Source organism: Lates calcarifer, linkage group LG7_1 (assembly GCF_001640805.2).
Source record: "Lates calcarifer isolate ASB-BC8 linkage group LG7_1, TLL_Latcal_v3, whole genome shotgun sequence".
Classification (NCBI taxonomy): domain Eukaryota; kingdom Metazoa; phylum Chordata; class Actinopteri; family Centropomidae; genus Lates; species Lates calcarifer.
The window spans coordinates 356206-380854 of NC_066839.1; the positions used below are offsets into that span (position 1 = coordinate 356206).

Sequence of the window (24649 nt, forward strand, 5' to 3'; positions counted from 1 at the left end):
GTTGAATAACAAGCTGTGCATAACTGGTTCAATGAAAACAAGATGACTGTAAACATTTCTCATTCAGATATAAACAAAAAGTCTTCTCATCCTTGTTGTTCAGTCAGTTAGTCGGCTGTTAAAAACTCTGTAAACTTCAGTAGCAGCTGGTTCCATTTACTTCTGTTACTGTAACAACGTGGGGTTTTGTACTTTAAAACTCTTTAAGATCAGATTTATATTTTTAAAGTATTTTTTGCAGGCTTACTTTTATGCCTTTGTTTAGAGGATGGTGAGAGAGAGACAGGAAACAGGGAGAGAGTAGGGGAATGACATGCAGCAAGGGTCCGGCCGGATCAGGAGTTGATCTGGGGTCCACCTGCTCAGGCCACTACGGCCCATGTTGTTCGCACCCTAGGCATTCGGCCATGGGGGCACCCCCAAAATCAGATATTTTACTTTGACTTGAGTCTGTTTCATGTTGTGTTTTATACTTTGCTGTATTTAAAGTTCCAGTGGTCACAGAGTAAAGTCACATGATGAAGTCCTGACAGATGGTGAAAGGTGATAAATCACCTGGAGACTCTCAGCTCACAGTCACTGATACTTGTTCTAAATGTTTGATCCACTGAGAATCAACAATACAACAACATGAAAAACGATCACCTGACCTAAATCAGACAGGTGCATGCTGGGTCTGGATGTTAAAATGCTGACGGTGACTTCTATGTTCTGTGAATAAACTGCTTCTATTTTATTTTTCATGATTATGATGGAGTCTCTACTTTTTATTGATTGTTGGTCATTTTAGTTGAGTTGTGATTCACTGTGGTGAGGTTATAAAGAGGGAGGTTAGTTGTATATTTTTAACTGATGATCAGACAGAGCTCTCTGTTTAATCTGACTTTAAACCTGGAGAAGTGTTTCAGCTCAGTTTTTGACTTTAACCACTGGTTCATTTTATCCCTTGTGTTTATTAGGTTTATTATTATTGTGTTTATTTAGTTTCATTCTGTTTCACTGATTTTTAAATCATAATTTGTTTTTCACTGGTGTCATTATTAGTTTCTCATAATAATAATAATTATTATTACTTCATTATTGTTTTCATTGTTACTTTTATCGTCACCATCAGTTTTGAGTTTGTGTTTGCTATGTGAAGGCTTGGTGAGCTGTGTATTTGTATGAGAGGAGCTGTACAAATAAAGTTGAGAGCTGTACTCAGGCTGTGGTTTGGACCTCAGGACTTGATGGTTTGATTCTCACTGCTATTTGAATGTTGCTCATGTTGTAGATTAAAGCTGTTCTTCAATGGTTCTATCAGAGAACATCATCATCAGCAGAGAACCTGTTTCCTCCTGTGGATCAACAGATTGGATTTGTGTTGTCTTTGATTGTCTGAGCTTCCATCCTGGTCACTGTCCTGTTAGATTTGTTGTTTTTGTCCTGAACTTTGTCTCAGCTCCTTCCATCTGTGAACACACTGGAAATAAACTCTGGACTCGTTCAGTCTCAGTCACTGTCTCTGAGTCTGAGTCTCCACCTCCTCTACACAGAGACCAACAGGCAGAAAATCAAATACTCTCAAAAAAGAATAAATTGATCCAGATAATTATCTCCTGATTGTATAATCAATCATTTTGCCAGTGTTTAAAATGGCATTTCCATATGTACAGTTCTCTGATACAGGATTTAGGAAGGTGTTTGAAGGAGTCCAGTTTGTTAGAAACAAGTCCAGATCAGGAATGACTAGGACCAACCACAACCAAGTGGTGCATTCACAGTCACCCAGAAGGCAGGAAAGTTCAAAGTTAAGCACTGCCTTCTTGGTCCTCATGACCCCCATGATAGTCCAGTTTACACTGGAACCAGGACCGGTTTTTGCTATGGGCAATGTGGGTGACCGCCCAGGGCGCAATCTATGTGGGCTGGGGCACCCTCATTGTCAGGTCAACTTGCTGCTGAGAGTCATACAGGTTGTGTGTGTCCGAAGAGGCAAGGGGGAGGGGGGAGGGGAATAGACTGATGCCAGGCCACACAACACAAACTGCTTCCAAATAAACTGTATTTCATAATTAACATAGACCCATATGCCTACACATAATTGATCGGGTTATGTGAAAAATGTAAAAAAAAAAAAACGTGACTCTGGATGATTTTGCATCAAAGAAGGCTAGAAAAGTCAAGTTTTAGATTGCACTTCACACCTGTTGTTAATGTTAATGCCAGTTCTAAACAGGGTGGAAAACCCAGGTTGAAAAATAGTTTACTGCAGGAATCTTTTTTTAATGCTCCATAGAGTTGACTTTTTTTTTTTTTTTTTTTTGCTTTCTTCAGGGATTTTTTTGTATTTAAAATTATATGTAATAAAATAATACAAATAATATGATATATTGTAAATCTAGCCAGGACCACCTCTGACTGGAACTACTGAACATTCCCCATTACAGAGTCTTCCTGGTCAGTTTCATGCTCATGTGTTTGGGGTTAGGGTTAAATGTGAGGTTGAAAATGGATAAAATGATGAAATAAAAAGAGATTTTAGCTGCTGAGTTGTATTGTTGGTCAGAAATGACTGACAGCAGATGATGATGCAAAGCTGATTGTAGCTCGTTAGACGGTCAGTTACTACCATCTAGTGGACAGATGGTAGAACTACAACATCACGTGTGTGGGACGAAAAGTATCATGAAAAAGCTGCTGCACCAACACAGTCAGAGAGAAAAGAAGTTTATTTATTTACAACAGTCATCATATTACCAGGAGAAAAGAAACTAAATATAAAGGATAAAATATGAGCTGTAAGGACGTGACTTTCTGCACGTCATCAGCGTCAGTGAAGGCTTCAGCCAATCAGGACACAGGCTCTGTCGTCACAGATGTGGTTCCCATCGGTGGACATCAAGGCGGAACAGACTGAAGAACTACAAGCGCTGTGCTTCCGCGATGTTTTAATGTCACGTGATGTTGACGATAAACGGACCTTTAAACTGTGAAGTCCAGGAAGTAACAGCGTCCTCAAATTAAATGGACTCAGACTCCAGGACTGACGAGGGAGAATGAGCAGCTTCTTCTCTCCAAATGTTTCCTCTACACATGAAGGTGGAAAGTGTCTGTAAGTCGTCCTGAAGTGAGATGATTTCCGTGTTTTACTGTTGGCAGCAGTTTAACTGAAAGCTGAACTCAGATCAGTGAAACATACAGGAAGTGTCTGCACTGAAGCCATAGGTGTTTTTAAAATGAAAACTTGTTAGTGTGGTTAGCTGAACTGTCCATGACTCCTGTGTCAGAGGTCAGTGTTTCGATCACTCAGCCATCATTGATCTCACTCCTCAGTTCTGTGTGTCCAAACCAGCAGCACAAACCAGACTGTACTGGACCTGAACCCAGCTGGGTGCCTTCAGTATTCTTGGGTTGATTAATGTTCCCACTATGTCCAGAAACCCTTCTAAGACGCGGTAAGATGTGTTTATTTTGCTTTCATTGGCAACTTTGAATTTCTCTACTCTTTGTTCTTTTTTTCTTACATATCATTAACCACAGCACCAAAAGGACAAATATCAGAACAAATCTCTTAACAATTCTTTCACAAACAAACTCATTATAAATCTCCATGAAACTGAGGGGAGCTGTAGATTCAGCTTCTCTGTAGGTTCATCACGACCAGAAACACCTTCACATCATCACATTGTTTTCACTTTGCAGTTCATACAGTGGTTAATAAAAATATAAATTATAGGCACTTGATTTCTCAGTTTTCTGTTTCTATCAGGACTCGTCAGCAGAGACCAGGCTCCTTTGCACCCAGATTTGCCCCCACGAACAGTAACTGTTCGATGGATCGACCTATTGACTTTAAAGGTGGATACAACTGTACTGACCAAATGTAAGAATCTTAAATATTGGTTTTCTATTCCTGACTCATTTAAAGAAGTATCAGGAGTTGGTCCAGCAGTGTTTCTAATTAAAGTTTTCTGTAAATAAACTTGATGTAACCATACGTCAAAGGTGTCATTTAACAATTGAGACAGTCTTCAGTCTGCACTTGAGGATTCACTTGATTTGTCAGTTCTTTGTTTTGATCAGGATTGAAGAGCAGAGACCAGATTCTCCTGAACCCAGTTGTGTGTCCATGAAGAGTAACCAGTCCATGGATCGTCCTATTGACATCAAAGGTGGACCCAACCACGCTGAACAAATGTAAGAATCTTATGTAAGGTTTGTCTGATCTAATGTATCTAATCTAATCTAAGAATGACAGGGACATCTCATACAACTCATTGCATTTCATCTGTAGGAAAAAAAAAACACAGAATAAAACATGTTTCATGTTAAAAATTAATGTTTCTCTGTGAAGCTCTAGGTGGGCACAGAATGACAAGAAGGGCTGTTTCCTCAACATGTTTCTCTGAATACTTAAGATCCAGACGTTTGATGACAAAAATCCTTCATCTGGTTTAAGATTATAGTTCTAACATTATAAAAAGTGACGGGGATGTGACTTTAAACAGTGAGAAAGAAGTCAGCCTCAAATGTTTTAATGTCCAGACATCCGACTGACAGCTGGTTCTTATGAAAAACCCTGTGCATTATCTTCAAAATAAAGCAGTTTACTTGAAGTTGTCCAGCCTAGTTATCCATGTTGTGGTTTGGTTGTAGCTGTGTTTCTTATCGAAGGCATCTGTTAAGACACTTGATGTGACCACAAGTCAAAGATGTCATTTAACAACTCTTGCACTTGAGGATATACTTGATCTGTCAATTTTTTTGATTCAATCAGGACCCACCGTCAAAGACTAAAACCTGAACCCAGCTGTGTGTCCATGAAGAGTGGCTGGTCTATGGATCGTCCAATTAACCTCAAAGGTGGACGCAACAGTGCTGGACAAATGTAAGGATCTAAATGTTTGTGTTCTTTTGTTGACTCTCACAAAAACACTGATCAGGTCTTGGCCAAGTACGTAATTGTTTCAAACATTCAAATATCTCCAGAACTGTTGGATGAGTTGTCATTAAATCTGGTTCACATTGTAGATCCCCACAGAATGAATCCTAATTACTCACAATGACTTTCCATCTAGCACTACCAACAGATGGTGTTAGATGGAAAGTAACAAGTCAACAACTGTCCTGTGGATCCTAATGATAAGCACACTGTCCTGTCAGTAGTCTATTGTTTCTACTTCTACTACTTTAAAACAGACATCTGAATGCATTCACCCAGTTCTCTGTGACTCATGATGAGCCCTAAACATCAGTCTTACTTTGTCCTTCTAGCTAACATGAGCTGTTATTTACCGTTTAATGTTACCTAAGATAATGTTGGCTCAGCTCAGTCATTAGTTTGCACTTGGTGAACTCTTACAAAAAACATTTAATTTTCAGAATTGATGTAAAACATGCAGTTAAGTTAAAATAATTATAATGATTATACATTTTCTTTACATGGCACCTTCCAAATCAAAGATAACATAATATCACCTTTGTCCAAAGGCTAAATAATAAAACAATAAAACAACCTTCACTGACCTAATTATCCATGTTATGGTTTGGTTGTAGCTGTGTTTCTTATGGAGCGTTTCTGTAAACACAGTTGATGTGACCACAAGTCAGTGTAACACTTGAGTGTACACTTGATTTGTCAGTTGCGATGTGACCACAAGTCAAAGGTGTCATTTAACAACTCAGACAATCTTCAGCTCAGCACTTGAGGATACGCTTGATTTGTCAATTCTTTGTTTCTACCAGGATCCATCAGCAAAGACTAAATCCTGAACCCAGCTGTTTGTCCATGAAGAGTAACCGGTCTATGGATCGTCCCATTGACTTCAAAGGTGGACCCAACCACGCTCAAAAAATGTAAGAATCTTAATTGGAATCTTAACTAAGCTTGGATAATAACCAACTTCAACAGGCTTATCTGCATGAGCTGTGAAGCCATCAAATTACTTTTTATCACTGCATAATACTCAGAATAAGATGTTTTACTTAACAACTCAGACAGGGCTGGTTTTTGCTATGGGCAATGTGAGCGACCGCCCAGGGCGCAATCTATGTGAGGGCGCACGAGCACCCTCAAAAAAAAACCAAAACAAAACAAAAAACTAAACTAAAAACTAAACTAAAACAAAACTCGCCAGTTTTCTAGACTACCGCTCATTTCCATGTCAAGTTAGTGGAGTGGGCGCTGGGGGTGCCCTCATTGTCAGGTCAACTTGCTGCTGAGAGTCATACAGGTTGTGTGTGTCCGAAGAGGCAAGGGGGAGGGGGGAGGGGGATAGACTGATGCCAGGCCACACAACACAAACTGCTTCCAAATAAACTGTATTTCATAATTAACATAGACCCATATGCCTACATGTAATTGATTGGGTTATGTGAAAAATGTAAAAAAAAAAAAAAAAAAAAATCATCTACGTAAATTTGTTTACTTACGTTTTTTGTATTTAAGATTATATATAGAGTTGCCTTTTTTTGCTTTCTTCTGGGATTTTTCAAACGTGCAATTTATATACTGTATTTTATTTATTAATCTTGTTTTTTCTTTGTTGTAGTTACGTTTTTGTATTTAAGATTATATGTATTATATGGGGTAAGTGCTTTTTTTGTGTTGGGGGGGGGCAAGGGATGGTTCGCCTGGGGCGTAAATCTAGCCAGGACCGCCTCTGAACTCAGACAATCTTCAGATAAGCTTTTTAGGATGCATTTGATTTGTTAATTCTTTGTTTCTATCAGGATCCATCAGCACAGACTGGACTCTTCTGAACCCAGCTGTTTGTCCATGAAGAATAACCGGTCTAAAAGTATAAATTATGAATTCAAAGGTGGACACAACCACGCTCAACAAATGTAAGAATCTTAATTGGTTGTTTCATTGTTAACCCTCATAAAAAGATGCATCAGGTCTTGGTCCAGCAGTGGTTTACCTCCCACTGGGACCACTTGTCCCATTGGGTCATCAAAATAGAGGTTAGAAGTCAGACTCTACTTCCTTCTAAGCTGTAGCTTGGCTAATAACCAACTTCAACGGGCTTACTTTTTATCACTGCATAATCGTCAGAATAAGATGTTTTACTTAACAACTCAGACAATCAAGTCAAGTCAAATGTTATTTATATAGCGCCAATTCACAACAGAAGTTATCTCGAGACGCTGTACATATAGAGCAGGTCTAGACCGTACTCTTTATCTTATAAGATTTACAGAGAAAAACCCAACAGATCCCACCATGAGCAAGCACTAGGCGACTGTGGCAAGGAAAAACTTCCTTTTAAGAGGCAGAAACCTCGAGCAGAACCGGACTCAAAGTGGGCGGCCATCTGCCTCGACCGGTTGGGTTTAGACAGAAAGAGAGGGGGGTGGGGGAATGGGGTAGGAGAAAGACAACATTGCAGATACACAGACTAAGTCAAAGTGTAAATAGTAGTAGTAATAATAGTAATAATAATAATAATAGTAATAATTATTATTACAGCTGAAGGAATAATAATGACAAACGATGGTACATTAATAGCACTAACACTATCAATAACACTAGTAAATGTTTTAATTATTGTTGCATCATGGGTTGAGCTGGATCATCAAAACGCTTATCTTCAGATAAGCGTTTTAGGATTCATTTGATTTGTTAATTCTTTGTTTCTATCAGGATCCATCAGCACAGACTGGACTTTTCTGAACCCAGCTGTTTGTCCATGAAGAGTGACCGGTCTAAAAGTATAATTTATGAATTCAAAGGTGGACACAACCACGCTCAACAAATGTAAGAATCTTAAATATGTGTGTTCTTTTGTTGACGAGGGATCAGGTTTTGGTCCAGCATTTAAATTCTTTGTTGGATGAAAATAAAATTATAGATTAATTTAGAAAAGATCATAAGGAAATATCTCAACAACTGTGTGTCCAATTGCCTTCAAACGTGGACAGAATGGTGCTGAACAAATGAAAGACTTGTAGGTTTAATTAAAATACAGTGTTAAAAACTGTAGATCCACAAAGATCCACAAACCGTACAGCACAGTGTTGTTCTTTGTGATAATCCAGTAATGGTGTGGAGGCAGTATGGACTGATATGGTGGAGTAACAGGATTTTAATGTCAGGACTACACTACAGGCTGAAAGTTGCCTCTTCTATTGAGATAGTGACACAAGCAAACAGATTAGGCCTGTTCTAACAGGAGCTAAAATCATTCACAAAGAGGGATAACTTACATGGAGTGATGACCGATAGATGCAGCTAAACATCACACCAGAAAGTGTAACTGTTACAGCAGAGGGATTGTCATGTAGCAGTGTTGTGAGTGTGGGATACTTTGGCAGTGACAGCCTTCAGGACTGATACATGCCAAACCATGAATCAGCCATGTGCAGGCAGGAAGGAGAATGGGATAACATGGCTGCTTTCACTGCTGTAGCACTCAGGTCTGCTGCTCTGGTTTCCACAGATCATGTAGATGGATTTACTTTACATTCATCGGTGGATGGTTGCAGACCAGTGTAGTTAACAGGTGTTCATGTCCCACCCAGGAGGTTTTTCTGAGAGAAGAGAGCTGTGGCAGTCTAGTTCTCAGGCAGGCTCAGCATTAAAGATGCACAGGGTTGTGTCAGCAGCAGGATGTCCAGAATATCATCTTTCCTTGTGTGAGTGTCCACATACTTGTGGAGAAAGGGCAGAAAACCAGGGTGTCTGCAGTTGTTAAAATGGATCACAGAGACAGCATCTCCAGGTCTGGAGCCTTGCAGTGGATTATAACACAACTTGATACCAGGTCTTGGACCAGCACTCAATACTTTGGACAAATAGAATTATAGTTTGATAAATAAAACTAAGTAATTTCTCCACAGAGTTCATCAGCAGAACTCAGAGATTCCCAGTAGTAAGTCTGTCCAGCAGCATCAAACAAACTTGGACTCCATATTTACAGTGAGTAAATGTAGTACTACTTGATGCTGCACTCTGTAGAGCAGCAGGATTTCAGTCTCTCACACATGATCTGATGTTAAGTTCTGTGCGATAAAGATCAAGATTTTATTCTGTTCCAGCTACTGGAGGAAAACATCATCAGTTTTGTGAAGAGTGAGCTGAAGAGGGTCCACAAAATTCTGAATCCAGATTACCCAGAATGCTTAGAGAGTCGGAGGGAGGATGAGGAGGTGTTGGACGGTGAGGATGAAGAGCAGAGGAGGAGCAGCAGAGAGGAGTTTCTGAAGATCACAGTGAACTTCCTGAGGAGAATGAAGCAGGAGGAGCTGGCTGACTGTCTGCAGAGCAGTAAGAGGATTTCTCTAAAGATTTAACATGATGGAGAGAGGAAATGGAGGCAACTTGGAAGACATTTATATTTACAAACACTAACAGATAAATTATGTATTCAGTGAATGATTCTTAAATAAAACCTTCCCCTTGAGTAGCTATCACACTGATCAGAAAATGTTTTGATGATGTATATTTTCTACATTAAATTCTTATTTATGTTGCTGTTTTTTGTTCATTCAGAGATTCTCACTAAGTGTCAACATGAACTCAAGTCAAACCTGAAGAAGAAGTTCCAGTGTTTGTTTGAGGGCATCTCTAAAGCAGGAAACCCAACCCTTCTGAATCAGATCTACACAGAGCTCTACATCACAGAGGGAGGGACTGGAGAGGTCAGTGATGAACATGAGGTCAGACAGATTGAAACAGCATCCAGGAAACCAGCCAGACCAGAAACAACCATCAGACAAGAAGACATCTTTAAAGCCTCACCTGGAAGAGATGAACCAATCAGAACAGTGATGACAAAGGGAGTGGCTGGCATTGGGAAAACAGTCTTAACACAGAAGTTCACTCTGGACTGGGCTGAAGACAAAGCCAACCAGGACATACACTTCACATTTCCGTTCACTTTCAGAGAGCTGAATGTGCTGAAAGAGAAAAAGTTCAGCTTGGTGGAACTTGTTCATCACTTCTTTACTGAAACCAAAGAAGCAGGAATCTGCAGGTTTGAAGAGTTCCAGGTTGTGTTCATCTTTGACGGTCTGGATGAGTGTCGACTTCCTCTGGACTTCCACAACACTGAGATCCTGACTGATGTTACAGAGTCCACCTCAGTGGACGTGCTGCTGACAAACCTCATCAGGGGGAAACTGCTTCCCTCTGCTCGCCTCTGGATAACCACACGACCTGCAGCAGCCAATCAGATCCCTCCTGAGTGTGTTGACATGGTGACAGAGGTCAGAGGGTTCACTGACCCACAGAAGGAGGAGTACTTCAGGAAGAGGTTCAAAAGGAGGAGTCAGTCCAGCAGGATCATGTCCCACATCAAGACCTCACGAAGCCTCCACATCATGTGCCACATCCCAGTCTTCTGCTGGATCACTGCTACAGTTCTGGAGGATGTGTTGAAAACCAGAGAGGGAGGAGAGCTGCCCAAGACCCTGACTGAGATGTACATCCACTTCCTGGTGGTTCAGGCCAAACTGAAGAACGTCAAGTATGATGCAGGATCTGTGACAGATCCACACTGGAGTCCAGAGACCAGGAAGATGATTGAGTCTCTGGGAAAACTGGCTTTTGAGCAGCTGCAGAAAGGAAACCTGATCTTCTATGAATCAGACCTGACAGAGTGTGGCATCGATATCAGAGCAGCCTCAGTGTACTCAGGAGTGTTCACACAGATCTTTAAAGAGGAGAGAGGACTGTACCAGGACAAGGTGTTCTGCTTCGTCCATCTGAGTGTTCAGGAGTTTCTGGCTGCTCTTCATGTCCATCTGACCTTCATCAACTCTGGAGTCAATCTGATGTCAGAACAATCAACCTCCCAGAAGTCTGAAACAAGAAAAGATGAATCTGCAGAGACACATTTCTACCAGAGTGCTGTGGACAAGGCCTTACAGAGTCCAAATGGACACCTGGACCTGTTCCTTCGCTTCCTCCTGGGTCTTTCACTGCAGACCAATCAGACTCTCCTACGAGGTCTGCTGACACAGACAGGAAGTAGCTCACAGACTAATCAGCAAACAGTCCAGTACATCAAGAAGAAGATCAGTGAGAATCTGTCTCCAGAGAAAAGCATCAACCTGTTCCACTGTCTGAATGAACTGAATGATCGTTCTCTAGTAAAGGAGATCCAACAGTCCCTGAGTTCAGGAAGTCTCTCCACAGATGAACTGTCTCCTGCTCAATGGTCAGCTCTGGTCTTCATCTTACTGTCATCAGAAAAAGATCTGGACGTGTTTGACCTGAAGAAATACTCTGCTTCAGAGGAGGCTCTTCTGAGGCTGCTGCCAGTGGTCAAAGCCTCCAAAAAAGCTCTGTAGGTGGATGAACAAAAGGATTCAACAACAAGGTGAAATTCTTTTGATATTTCACTTGTTTAGAACTGAAACATGCTCATCAATAATTCTTCTTTCAGGTTGAGTGGCTGTAACCTCTCAGAGAGAAGCTGTGAAGCTCTGTCCTCAGTTCTCAGCTCCCAGTCCTCTAGTCTGAGAGACCTGGACCTGAGTAACAATGACCTGCAGGATTCAGGAGTGAAGAAGCTGTCTGTTGGACTGCAGAGTCCACACTGTACAGTTGAATCTCTCAGGTCAGAATACAGCTGTTTGCAGGATTTTGACATGGTTTTCTAAAACACTGAGTTAACTGTATTTCCTTAACTCCAGTCTGTCAGGTTGTCTGATCACAGAGGAAGGCTGTTCTTCTCTGGCCTCAGCTCTGAGCTCCAACCCCTCCCATCTGAGAGAGCTGGGCCTGAGCTACAATCATCCAGGAGACTCAGGAGTGAAGCTGCTGTCTGCTGGACTGGAGGATCCAGACTGGAGACTGGAGACTCTCAGGTATGGGCAGACAATTAACCTCTGGCAATCATCAATACTGACCAGATCAGTGGTGAGTGAAGTGTTGAAAGAAACAAGGAAACCATTCAGACAGATGAGTTTCAGTCTGTTTCTGTGTCACACTGACAAACTGAGGAACTCTGCTTCATGTTGAACAGCAGTTAGGACTCATGTTGGATAGAAAATCATTCTGACTGTGTTTCTTCCTCCAGGGTGGATCATGGTGGAGAGCAGAGGTTAAAACCTGGTCTCAGGAAGTGTAAGTGTGGATTTAATTTGACTAATGATGATGAAACAGCAAACTGTCAGTTTGTGTTTAAATACAACCCAACTTACAATGTTGACAGGTGATAAACTGCAGCTGTGTTGTGTCTTGTTCTCTCCATCAGACGCCTGTGAACTGGAACTGGACACAAACACAGTGAACAGATTCCTCAAACTGTCTGACAACAACAGGAAGGTGACATGGGTGGAAGGGGATCAGTCATATCCTGATCATCCAGACAGATTTGAGTACTGGCCTCAGCTGCTGTGTAGAACTGGTCTGACTGGTCGCTGTTACTGGGAGGTCGAGTGGAGAGGAGAGGTTTATATCTCAGTGAGTTACAGAGGAATCAGAAGGAAAGGAGACACTGATGACACTCAGTTTGGAAAAAATGATCAGTCCTGGAGTCTGTTCTGCTCTGATGTTCATGGTTACTCTGTTTGGCACAATAACAAAGAAACCATCACCTCCTCCTCCTCCTCCTCCTCCTCCTCTGTCTCTAACAGAGTAGCAGTGTATGTGGACTGTCCTGCTGGCTCTCTGTCCTTCTACACAGTCTCCTCTGACAAACTGATCCACCTCCACACCTTCAACACCACATTCACTGAACCTCTGTATCCTGGGTTTAGGTTCTGCTCACTGGGTTCCTCAGTGTCTTTGTTTTCTCTGTAGGTCTGAGAGTGTTGTGGAAAGTTGCCTGCAAAACACTTACATAAGAACATAAGAAACATAGAAAACACTGATGGACTGAACACTATACACACATCAGCATATGAGACCATTGTATGTTGAATTTGTTCTGTTAATATCTGATGGTGGTATAAGGTAAACTCTCTAAAATGTTCTATATTTCAACAGTTGACCAAAAATGTGACCAGATCCTTATCTAAGTCCTAAAACTAGATAAAGAGAATTCAATAAAAAAAAGCAACACAACCAGATAATACTTGTATTTATTCATTCAGCAAAAGTGATCCAACAAATGTCGTTGTTACTAAAAGTACTTTACTTCAGTTAAAGCAGTAATATGACAGTGTAACATGTTTACGTTCTGCATTCAAAATGTAAATTCAAAGTATCAACATTAAAATATATAGGTAGAAGTACTCATTATGATTCTTTGCCCATTTCAGAGTCATATACAGTGTATTATATCATGGTATTATAATTATTGATGTATTAATGTGTAAAGATCAGTTTAATGTTGGAGATCTGGAGGTAAACAGCAGAAACACAATGTTACGGGATCATCCGCTGGATGAAGAGATGTTGCAATGGACGAGTGCAACTCTAGTTCTATGTTACATGATTTCACAGAAGTGTTTCTGCATAATGCTTCACTTCCCCTCCCCCAGTCAACTGTCAACTGGACTTCCTGTTGTTAACTGCTGGTGAAACTGTTGGACCCATTAGATGACCCTAGAGGATCCTCACACTTTAAACTCTTGATGAGAACTCTGTAAGTTCTGTTTTTTTCATCAACTTATTTACGTGTTTCATTAACCAAAATGTACTTTATCTCTGATTGATGTGTAATTTCAGTCTCTTTATAGGAGAAACTTATAACTATCATCGGTAAATTAAAGTGTAAGTAATAAACAGATGCTTTTCAGTCCTGAGTATTGTCTGCACGTCTTTTTTAAGGCTACCCATGACCCTAGAAAATCATCCAGTCCCCAAAATGTGATTTTACAGTAAGACTGAAAGTTGGTGCTACCTAGTCATTTTGGGGTGATGGGTTCCTGGATATGTTATGATGGTGACCAGTGTTTAGTCAAGTGGTGCTTGTAGCCCACAATGGGATGGTAACTAGACTATCTGGGCTGCTGGTTCCTGATGGCCAAAAGAGCTTGAAGGGTCAAAGGCAGCTAGGAGATGCAAGGTTAAGTGGCCATGCCAAAGATTCAGGGATCCCTATCTCAAACCTTGTTGATTGCAGTTTGAGTCAGAGGTTTTGTGATGGGGGGGCACTGACACTGCTGGCCCTACAGAGTAGACCCTGGCTGTTTGCTCTTGTAATGTGAGGGAATTTTCCCAACAGGACAGTTTTGATAATATTGTATAGTAGAACACAGTTATTCTCAAAAATTCTCTTTCTCAGTTTCAAAACTTGTCAGGATTATAAAACTTCTGGCTGAGCTTCTCTCTTCCTGTTTAGCAACATGTTGCTGAACCTTGCAAAACAACAGAAATTCAGAAGTGCCTGAACCATATTTTATGATGTTTAAAATAGGAAAGTGAGATCAAGATGAAGATTTGTAAATGATTTGATGATTTGTAAATTGACCATGTCACCATGGTTCTTAGCCCCTGTGTCATCCATTAAACTATGTTGTATTAAACTTAGTTGAGTACTTTCCCAGTTGATATTTTACTTGTATATAAGAACATTTTTTGTAGTAGAACAATTAAAAGTTATTGATAATAATGTCTTTATCTGTGTAATAAATGTAAAACAAACTTTGTCTTCTCAAGGACAGTAAAAGTCTTTAAAAGTGTTTTGACAGTGTTTGAAGAAGAGGTTTTAAGTCAGACACCGTCTGACTCAGTCTGAGGTTCTGGTCCTTCTTTGTTAGGAACCAGGACTGAGGAGAGGGACCCAGTTTGGGATCTGCACTCTGCCTCATAACAAACCAACATGTCCACAATATAGTGCTGTATGTATTTGATCCAAACTGCTGCTCCTCCATGACATCTGTGCTGAGCTGATCTGTAGCTGGTCAGTTAGCACCATCTGGTGGACAGACAGTAGAACTACATCTGATACTGACTTCCTGTTTCAGGTTAGACTGGTTCCGACGTCACTGATGTTTTTTTAGACTTGGTCTCTGAAGTTATGAGGGTGTGACTCTGTCCTCAGATGAGATTGACTCAGACTCCAGGACTGACGAGGGAGAATGAGCAGCTTCTTCTCTCCAAATGTTTCCTCTACACATGAAGGTGGAAAGTGTCTGTAAGTCGACCTGAAGTGAGTTCAGCAGGTGGGGAATCCTCCAAGAGAAATCTGTAAATGTCTCATCAACAGGATCACTTTGATCACATTGTGTTGTGTCTCTGTTTGACGAACAGTAGAAGTGTTTCTGGAAGCTGATTGGCTGTTTCAGAATATTGATTTGACTCTGGCTGAAGAATTTCTCTCTGAGTTAAGATCAACAGCAGTTTGAGTTTAATCTGAGTTCCCATCATCAGTGAAACGTGTCAGAACAGATTGGGGAGCTTGGATCAGCATTACTAAGGATGATTATTATTCTCCAACACTTTACTAGGAACAGGGCTGAAAGATGTGTGTCGTTTATGATATGATTAAAATGTCGCTGGCTGATGGTTGGGTCATATTTATCTTGTCACAGACTGACTGCAACAAGGACCAGAGACGACATGAGTTGGTGGTTAAAGAAAAATAAATGTATTCACAATAAGAGTTAATTAACTGAATATATATAAAGATGATGTAACTAAATATATAAAAAGAAAACACAGCTGTTATCTGGTTGTCAGAGAGAGGGAAGCTCCGAGAGGCAAGCTGCAGAATGAGAGAGATTTATACAGCAGAGCACACTGGGCCCAGGTGTGTAACCCTCCCAAAAAAAAACAAAAAAAAAACAGGGACACCAAGTGCCCAGGTGGAGGTGTTGTCACAACCTGTTGTCCTGATAAATTCAGCATAATGTATATTTCAATTCAATTTCAATTCAATTCAATTTTATTTATATAGCGCCATATCACAACAACAGTCATCTCAAGGCACTTTTCATATAGAGCAGGTCTAGACCGTACTCTTTAAAATAGGTATTTACAGAGAGAGACCCAACAAATCCCACCATGAGCAGCACTAGGCGACAGTGGCAAGGAAAAACGTCCTTTTAAGAGGCAGAAACCTCGAGCAGAACCGGACTCAGGGTGGGCGGCCATCTGCCTCGACCGGTTGGGTTAAGAAGGAGAGAGAGGGAGAGAGAGGGGGAGAGGGGGGGAGAGGGGGGGAGAGGGGGTAGAGAATAGCAAAAGAAGAACATAGCATAACACAGGTTCCATATCAGATGTAAGATGAGGCCAGTAATACAGCAGTAGTAATGATAGTAGTGATAATTAAAGTATTAACTGCTAACACAGCAATACAACTAATAGCAGTGTAAGTAATTTCTAATTCTAGCAGCAGGTGTTGAGTGGAGTTGTAGGAGCAGCAGGAGACTTGTCATCACAGATCAGACTCTACAGCTCCAGAGGAAGAAATACCTGCAGAAAGAGACAGAAGAGGAGAGAGAAACGGGAGAGCACAATACTACAGGAAAGGGGACATATTGAGTTAGTAACATGTAACATGGGATATGAATCCATACTGTGGAGAGAGAGAGAGAGAGAGAGAGAGAAAGGAGCTCAGTGCATCATGGGAGACCTCCCGGCAGTCTAGGCCTATAGTAGCATAACTAAGGGATGGTTCAAGCCTGAGCCAACCCTAACTATAAGCTTTATCAGAGGAAAGTTTTGAAGCCTACTCTTAAAGGTACAGAGGGTGTTTCTGCCTCCCGGACCGAAACTGGGAGAAGGTTCCACAGTAGAGGAGCCTGATAACTGAAAGCTCTGCCTCCCATTCTACTCCACCACCAGTAAACCAGCATTTTGGGAGCGCAGAGTCCTGGTGGGATTGTAGGGGACTATGAGATCTTTAAGGTAAGATGGAGCCTGACCATTAAGGGCTTTGTATGTGAGGAGGAGGATTTTGAATTCTACTCTGGATTTGACTGGGAGCCAATGTAGAGAGGCTAACACAGGAGAAATATGGTCTCTTTTCCTAGTTCCTGTCAGTAGTCGTGCTGCAGCATTTTGAATCAGCTGCAGAGTCTTTAGAGACTTGTTGGGGCAGCCTGATAATAATGAATTACAGTAGTCCAGCCTAGAAGTAACAAATGCATGGACTAGTTTTTCTGCATCTTTTTGGGACAGAAAATGTCTAATTTTGGAGATGTTACGCAGATGAAAAAAGGCAGTCCTAGAAGTTTGTTTTATGTGTGAGTTAAAGGACATATCTTGGTCAAAGATGACTCCCAGATTCTTTACAGTGGAGCTGGGAGCCAGGGCAATGCCGTCTAATGGAACTACATCATTAGAAAGTTTGTTTCTGATGTGTTCAGGACCAATTATAATGATTTCAGTTTTATCTGAGTTTAGTAGTAAGAAGTTGCTTGTCATCCAGATTTTAATGTCTCTAAGACAAGCTTGGAGTTTGGCTAGATGATTGGTTTCATCAGGTTCCATTGACAGATAAAGCTGTGTATCATCTGCATAACAATGGAAATTTATGGAGTGAATTAGAGCTGTATTTCCACAGCTCTAATTCACTCATACAAAGTGGAAATTATTAAATGATCTTTATCATGTGAGCTGCGATAGTGGGCTTCAGGTAATTCCATCCTCCTCAGTGTATTTTATGCTGCATTAACAGAGACTAACATTATTTTTTTCATTCTGGCCCCTTGATATTATTTGATACTTGTACATTATTTGAAAAGACTTTTATGGGAAAATGAGGTATATTATTATTTTCACTTCTATTATTAGTGGTACTAATAGCAGTAATCAGTTAAATATTTTTGAATTAGTCACATATTCATGTGTTATTGAAGTATGATGTTGACACACCATGGTCTGTGTTAATCAGGTCCATTAGTCTTAATTGGACAAAAATTCCAGTTGTTCCCACTTTTATGACTGTGATTAAAAGCATGACATGACCATCAGGTAAATATGCAGTTCAGTAGGAGCGTCAGTGTTGAAGCTTCATTCTTGTTTTTTATTAGAATGAATGAACCAGTTTTAACTGCTGTTGAAGCTTAACTGCTCTACTTCAACAATGTTAATTGTTTGTCATACCATCTTGGCAGGAAAAGATGACGACACTTACAGAGGTCCTCTTGAGGACTTTGGAGGATCTGGGAGCTGAAGACTTTAAAAAATTCAAGTGGCACCTGTGGCAGAAAGGGGTCCTAGAGGGTTTCCCAGGAATCCGAAAGAGTCGACTGGAGAATGCAGACAGAGAGGACACAGTGGATCTAATGTTCCAGACCTACTGTATAAACACTGTTAAAGTTACTAAGATGGTTTTGGTGAAGATAAATCAGAATGATTTATTGGACAATTTCACAGACACCATCTCTGAGCCCACGGGTGAGTCATGGAAAGATTAAAAATGGGATGTTTCAAAGATGTGGTGGAGAGCTCAGTCAGTGTACATAAAGGCATTAACCAATATCCATGTTAAACGTGGACAATGAATTGCACCTCATACAGGGATGAAACAAGTCCTCCCACTGAGTAGAAAAAAACAAAATGTTTGATTATATGATTCATATTTTCTGTAACAACTTCTCATTTATGTCACTGGTTTTTGTTCATTCAGAGATTCTGACTAAGTGTAAACTTCAGTTCAAGTCAAACCTGAAGAAGAAGTTCCAGTGTTTGTTTGAGGGCATCGCTAAAGCAGGAAACCCAACCCTTCTGAATCAGATCTACACAGAGCTCTACATCACAGAGGGAGGGACTGGAGAGGTCAATGATGAACATGAGGTCAGACAGATTGAAACAACATCCAGGAAACCAGACAGACCAGAAACAACCATCAGACAAGAAGACATCTTGAAAGCCTCACCTGGAAGAGATGAACCAATCAGAACAGTGATGACAAAGGGAGTGGCTGGCATTGGGAAAACAGTCTTAACACAGAAGTTCACTCTGGACTGGGCTGAAGACAAAGCCAACCAGGACATACACTTCACATTTCCATTCACTTTCAGAGAGCTGAATGTGCTGAAAGAGAAAAAGTTCAGCTTGGTGGAACTTGTTCATCACTTCTTTACTGAAACCAAAGAAGCAGGAATCTGCAGGTTTGAAGAGTTCCAGGTTGTGTTCATCTTTGACGGTCTGGATGAGTGTCGACTTCCTCTGGACTTCCACAACACTGAGATCCTGACTGATGTTACAGAGTCCACCTCAGTGGACGTGCTGCTGACAAACCTCATCAGGGGGAAACTGCTTCCCTCTGCTCGCCTCTGGATAACCACACGACCTGCAGCAGCCAATCAGATCCCTCCTGAGTGTGTTGACATGGTGACAGAGGTCAGAGGGTTCACTGACCCACAGAAGGAGGAGTACTTCAGGAAGAGGTTCAGAGATGAGGAGCAGGCCAGCAGGATCATCTCCCACATCAAGACCTCACGAAGCCTCCACATCATGTGCCACATCCCAGTCTTCTGCTGGATCACTGCTACAGTTCTGGAGGATGTGTTGAAAACCAGAGAGGGAGAAGAGCTGCCCAAGACCCTGACTGAGATGTACATCCACTTCCTGGTGGTTCAGACCAAACTGAAGAATGTCAAGTATGATGGAGGATCTGGGACAGATCCACACTGGAGTCCAGAGACCAGGAAGATGATTGAGTCTCTGGGAAAACTGGCTTTTGAGCAGCTGCAGAAAGGAAACCTGATCTTCTATGAATCAGACCTGACAGAGTGTGGCATCGATATCAGAGCAGCCTCAGTGTACTCAGGAGTTTTCACACAGATCTTTAAAGAGGAGAGAGGACTGTACCAGGACAAGGTGTTCTGCTTCGTCCATCTGAGTGTTCAGGAGTTTCTGGCTGCTCTTCATGTCCATCTGACCTTCATCAACTCTGGAGTCAATTTGCTGTTGGAAAAACAATCAACCTCCTGGACAGCTAAACTCTTTGGAAGAAAACCTAAATATCTCTACCAGAGTGCTGTGGACAAGGCCTTACAGAGTCCAAATGGACACCTGGACCTGTTCCTTCGCTTCCTCCTGGGTCTTTCACTGCAGACCAATCAGACTCTCCTACGAGGTCTGCTGACACAGACAGGAAGCAGCTCACAGACCAATCAGAAAACAGTCCAGTACATCAAGAAGAAGATCAGTGAGAATCTGTCTCCAGAGAAAAGCATCAACCTGTTCCACTGTCTGAATGAACTGAATGATCGTTCTCTAGTGGAGGAGATCCAACAGTCCCTGAGTTCAGGACGTCTCTCCACAGATAAACTGTCCCCTGCTCAATGGTCAGCTCTGGTCTTCATCTTACTGTCATCAGAAAAAGATCTGGACGTGTTTGACCTAAGGAAGTACTCTGCTTCAGAGGAGGCTCTTCTGAGGCTGCTGCCAGTGGTCAAAGCCTCCAACAAAGCTCTGTATGTGGCTATATACACATAACACACACACACACACACACACACACACACACACACACACACACACACACACATATATATACATACACACACACACTTCCAAATGAACTATATCTGTTTCTTTAGTTAAGACAAAAAAAAAATTCTTTGGATTTTTTTTTTCTTGTTTGTTTGATTGTTTGTTTGTTTTTCTGATTCCTCTCCAGGCTGAGTGGCTGTAACCTCTCAGAGAGAAGCTGTGAAGCTCTGTCCTCAGTTCTCAGCTCCCAGTCCTCTAGTCTGAGAGATCTGGACCTGAGTAACAATGACCTACAGGATTCAGGAGTGAAGCAGCTGTCTGTTGGACTGAAGAGTTCACACTGTACAGTTGAATCTCTCAGGTCAGAATACAGCTGTTTGCTGGACATCTTATCTTTTAAATCTTTCTTTACCTGCTTTAAGTTCTTGTTAAACATAAGATATTAAACATCTGCAGGATTTTGACATGGTGTTCTAAAACACTGAGTTAACTGTATTTCCTTAACTCCAGTCTGTCAGGCTGTCTGATCACAGAGGAAGGCTGTTCTTCTCTGGCCTCAGCTCTGAGCTCCAACCCCTCCCATCTGAGAGAGCTGGACCTGAGCTACAATCATCCAGGAGACTCAGGAGTGAAGCTGCTGTCTGCTGGACTGGAGGATCCAGACTGGAGACTGGAGACTCTCAGGTATGGGCAGACAATTAACCTCTGGCAATAATCAATACTGACCAGATCAGTGGTGAGTGAAGTGTTGAAAGAAACAAGGAAACCATTCAGACAGATGAGTTTCAGCCTGTTTCTGTGTCACACTGACACACTGAGGAACTCTGCTTCATGTTGAACAGCAGTTAGGACTCATGTTGGATAGAAAATCATTCTGACTGTGTTTCTTCCTCCAGGGTGGATCATGGTGGAGAGCAGAGGTTAAAACCTGGTCTCAGGAAGTGTAAGTGTGGATTTAATTTGACTAATGATGATGAAACAGCAAACTGTCAGTTTGTGTTTAAATACAACCCAACTTACAATGTTGACAGGTGATAAACTGCAGCTGTGTTGTGTCTTGTTCTCTCCATCAGACGCCTGTGAACTGGAACTGGACACAAACACAGTGAACAGAAAACTCAAACTGTCTGACAACAACAGGAAGGTGACACAGGCGACAAAGTATCAGTCATATCCTGATCATCCAGACAGATTTGACTACTGGCCTCAGCTGCTGTGTAGAACTGGTCTGACTGGTCGCTGTTACTGGGAGGTCGAGTGGAGTGGGAAGGTTAATATATCAGTGAGTTACAGAGGAATCAGCAGGACAGACAAGGGTATTGAGTCTATGTTTGGAAGAAATGATCAGTCCTGGAGTCTGTTCTGCACTGATGGTGGTTACTCTGTCTGGCACAATTTCAAAAAAACATCCATCACCTCCTCCTCCTCCTCTTCTTCCTCCTCCTCTTCCTCCTCCTCCTCCTCCTCTGTCTCTAACAGAGTAGCAGTGTATGTGGACTGTCCTGCTGGCTCTCTGTCCTTCTACACAGTCTCCTCTGACAAACTGATCCACCTCCACACCTTCAACACCACAATCACTGAACCTCTGTATCCTGGGTTCTTGATCTCTTTTGTCTCCTCAGTGTCTCTGTGTGATCTGTAGGTCTGAGAGTCTGTGGAAGTGACAGCAGCTTCAGTCCTGTGGTTTAAATGTTGGTGGTGGACGAGGTTTCATTTTGGTTTCCATTTGAATCACTGATTGTGTCTTTAATGAAGTTGTGCTCACTCTGTGTTGACTCTGATACTTAGTCCAGTAACAGTTTAAATAAATGTATCTTCATACTTCACTGTTCAGAGAGACTTTGTTTTTGATTTTTCTTTGATTTTCTCTTAAGTTAGTTTGCATGTTCTCCCTGTGCCTGTGTGGGTTCTCTCCGGGTGCTCCGGCTTCCTCCCACAGTCCAAAGACATGCGCGTTAGGTTAATTGGTGACTCTAAATTGCCTGTAGGTGTGAATGTGAGTGTGAGTGGTCGTTTGTCTATATATGTTGGCCCTGCAATGGACTGGCGATCCGTACAGGGTGGACCCTGCCTCTCGCCCAATGACTGGCAGCTGGGATAGGCTCCGGCTCCCCTACCGACCCTTAACAGATTATTTTGCCATCTAAACCTTCAACATGTCTCCTAGACCCCATCCCAACTAGGCAGGTTTTAGGTTGTATCACAGCACAGAGACAGCACTTGTAAAAGTTACAAACGACCTCCTGATCGCATCAGACAACGGACTTGTTTCTGTACTTGTCTTGTTAGATCTCAGTGCTGCTTTTGATACGATTGACCATCACATCCTTTTACAGAGACTGGAGCACTTTATTGGCATTAAAGGAACTGCACTAAACTGGTTTAAGTCCTATCTATCTGATAGGCTTCAGTTTGTACATGTTAACAACTACTCCTCCATGTACACAAAAGTTAGACATGGAGTTCCACAAGGGTCAGTGCTTGGACCAATCCTCTTCACCCTGTATATGCTTCCCTTGGGCAATATTATCAGAAAACACTCCATAAACTTCCATTGTTATGCAAATGATACACAGCTTCTGTCAATGGAGCCTGATGAAACCAATCATCTAGCCAAACTCCAGGCTTGTCTTAGGGACATTAAAACTTGGATGACAAGCAATTTTTTATTACTGAACTCAAATAAAACTGAAATCATTGTAATTGGTCCTGAACACATCAGAAATTAATTTTGTAATGATGTAGTTCCATTAGACGGCATTGCCCTGGCTCCCAGCTCCACTGTAAAGAATCTGGGAGTCATCTTTGATCAGGATATGTCCTTTAACTCACATATAAAACAAACTTCTAGGACTGCCTTTTTTCATCTGCGTAATATCACCAACATTAGACATTTTCTGTCCCAAAAAGATGCAGAAAAACTGGTCCATGCATTTGTTATTTCCAGGCTTGACTACTGTAATTCATTATTATCAGGCTGCCCCAACAAGTCTCTAAAGACTCTGCAGCTGATTCAAAATGCTGCAGCATCGATTACTGACAGGAACTAGGAAAAGAGACCATATTTCTCCTGTGTTAGCCTCTCTACATTGGCTCCCAGTCAAATCCAGAGTAGAATTCAAATCCTCCTCCTCACATACAAAGCCCTTAATGGTCAGGCTCCATCTTACCTTAAAGATCTCATAGTCCTCTACAATCCCACTAGGACTCTGTGCTCCCAGAATGCTGGTTTACTGGTGGTTCCCAGAGTTTCCAAGAGTAGAATGGGAGGCAGAGCCTTCAGTTATCAGGCTCCTCTACTGTGGAACCTTCTCCCAGTTTCAGGAGGCAGAAACGCCCTCTGTACCTTTAAGAGTCAGCTTAAAACTTTCCTCTTTGATAAAGCTTATAGTTAGGGTTGGCTCAGGCTTGAACCATCCCTTAGTTATGCTGCTATAGGCTTAGACCGGGAGATCCCTGCCGGGAGATCTCCCATGATGCACTGAGCTTCTCTCTCTCTCTCTCTCTCTCTCTCTCTCTCTCTCTCTCTCTCACTCTCTTTCTGCAGGTATTTCTGCCTCTGGAGCTGTAGAGTCTGATCTGTGATGACAAGTCTCCTGCTGCTCCTACAACTCCACTCAACACCTGCTGCTAGAATTAGAAATTACTTACACTGCTATTAGTTGTATTGCTATGTTAGCAGTTAATACTTTAATTATCACTACTATCATTACTACTGCTGTATTACTGGTATCACCTTACATTTTATTGGAACCCCCCCACCCACCCACACACACACACACACGCACTCTCTCCTTCTTAACTCAACCAGTTGAGGCAGATGGCTGTCCACCCTGAGTCCGGTTCTGCTCGAGGTTTCTGCCTCTTAAAGGAAGTGTTTCCTCTCCACTGTCTCCTAGTGCTACACATGGTGTATCTGTTGGGTCTCTCTCTGTAAATACCTATTTTAAAGAGTATGGTCTAGACCTGCTCTATATGAAAAGTGCCTTGAGATGACTTTTGTTGTGATATGGCGTTATATAAATAAAATTGAATTGAATTGAATTGAATTAAAGACTGAAAATGAACTTTGAGCTGATAAATGATCATGTTACTGTCAGGTTTGCAGCACAGGCAGAGAAATTCAGACTGGAAGGCAGATGCACATAGTCCAGTGATTTATTCACACAAAGAAAAACAAACCAGAAACTGGGATTAGTGAACAAGCCTGTGCTTTATCTCCAGAGCTTGAACTTTACATTTTTCTGAATCCTTCTCTCAGTGAAGCAGAGAGAATCTACATCATATCTGCTGAGTCCTTCAGCCACCATCACTGTTGATCTAGCTCCATTAATTAGCTGTGTGTAGATCAGGTGTCTAAAGACAGAGTCCACACACATC

The 24649-nt window shown here is 41.7% G+C and overlaps 1 protein-coding gene across 1 annotated transcript; it reads left to right on the forward strand.

Annotated features, from left to right (window-relative positions):
- The first annotated feature begins 2928 nt into the window (after positions 1–2928).
- On the forward strand, positions 2929–22095 carry LOC108890022 (uncharacterized). The gene is made up of 22 exons (XM_051072062.1): positions 2929–3094; positions 3335–3437; positions 3752–3865; positions 4066–4179; positions 4760–4870; positions 5728–5838; positions 6715–6828; positions 7628–7741; positions 8824–8902; positions 9022–9250; positions 9476–11273; positions 11373–11546; positions 11623–11796; positions 12009–12055; positions 12186–12729; positions 14537–14540; positions 17941–18223; positions 18456–20250; positions 20457–20630; positions 20780–20953; positions 21166–21212; positions 21343–22095. Exons 2-22 carry the CDS (start codon positions 3412–3414, stop codon positions 21909–21911), a joined length of 6795 nt encoding a protein of 2264 aa, XP_050928019.1. The 5' UTR covers positions 2929–3094; positions 3335–3411; the 3' UTR covers positions 21912–22095.
- The last annotated feature ends 2554 nt before the right edge of the window (positions 22096–24649 follow it).

Coding starts and splice junctions, on each gene's coding strand:
- LOC108890022 (XM_051072062.1), top strand. CDS start 3,412: ATGTCCAGAAACCCTTCTAAGACGCG. Junction 4,871..5,727: donor CGCAACAGTGCTGGACAAAT/GTAAGGATCTAA, acceptor TGTTTCTACCAG/GATCCATCAGCAAAGACTAA. Junction 9,251..9,475: donor GGCTGACTGTCTGCAGAGCA/GTAAGAGGATTT, acceptor TTGTTCATTCAG/AGATTCTCACTAAGTGTCAA.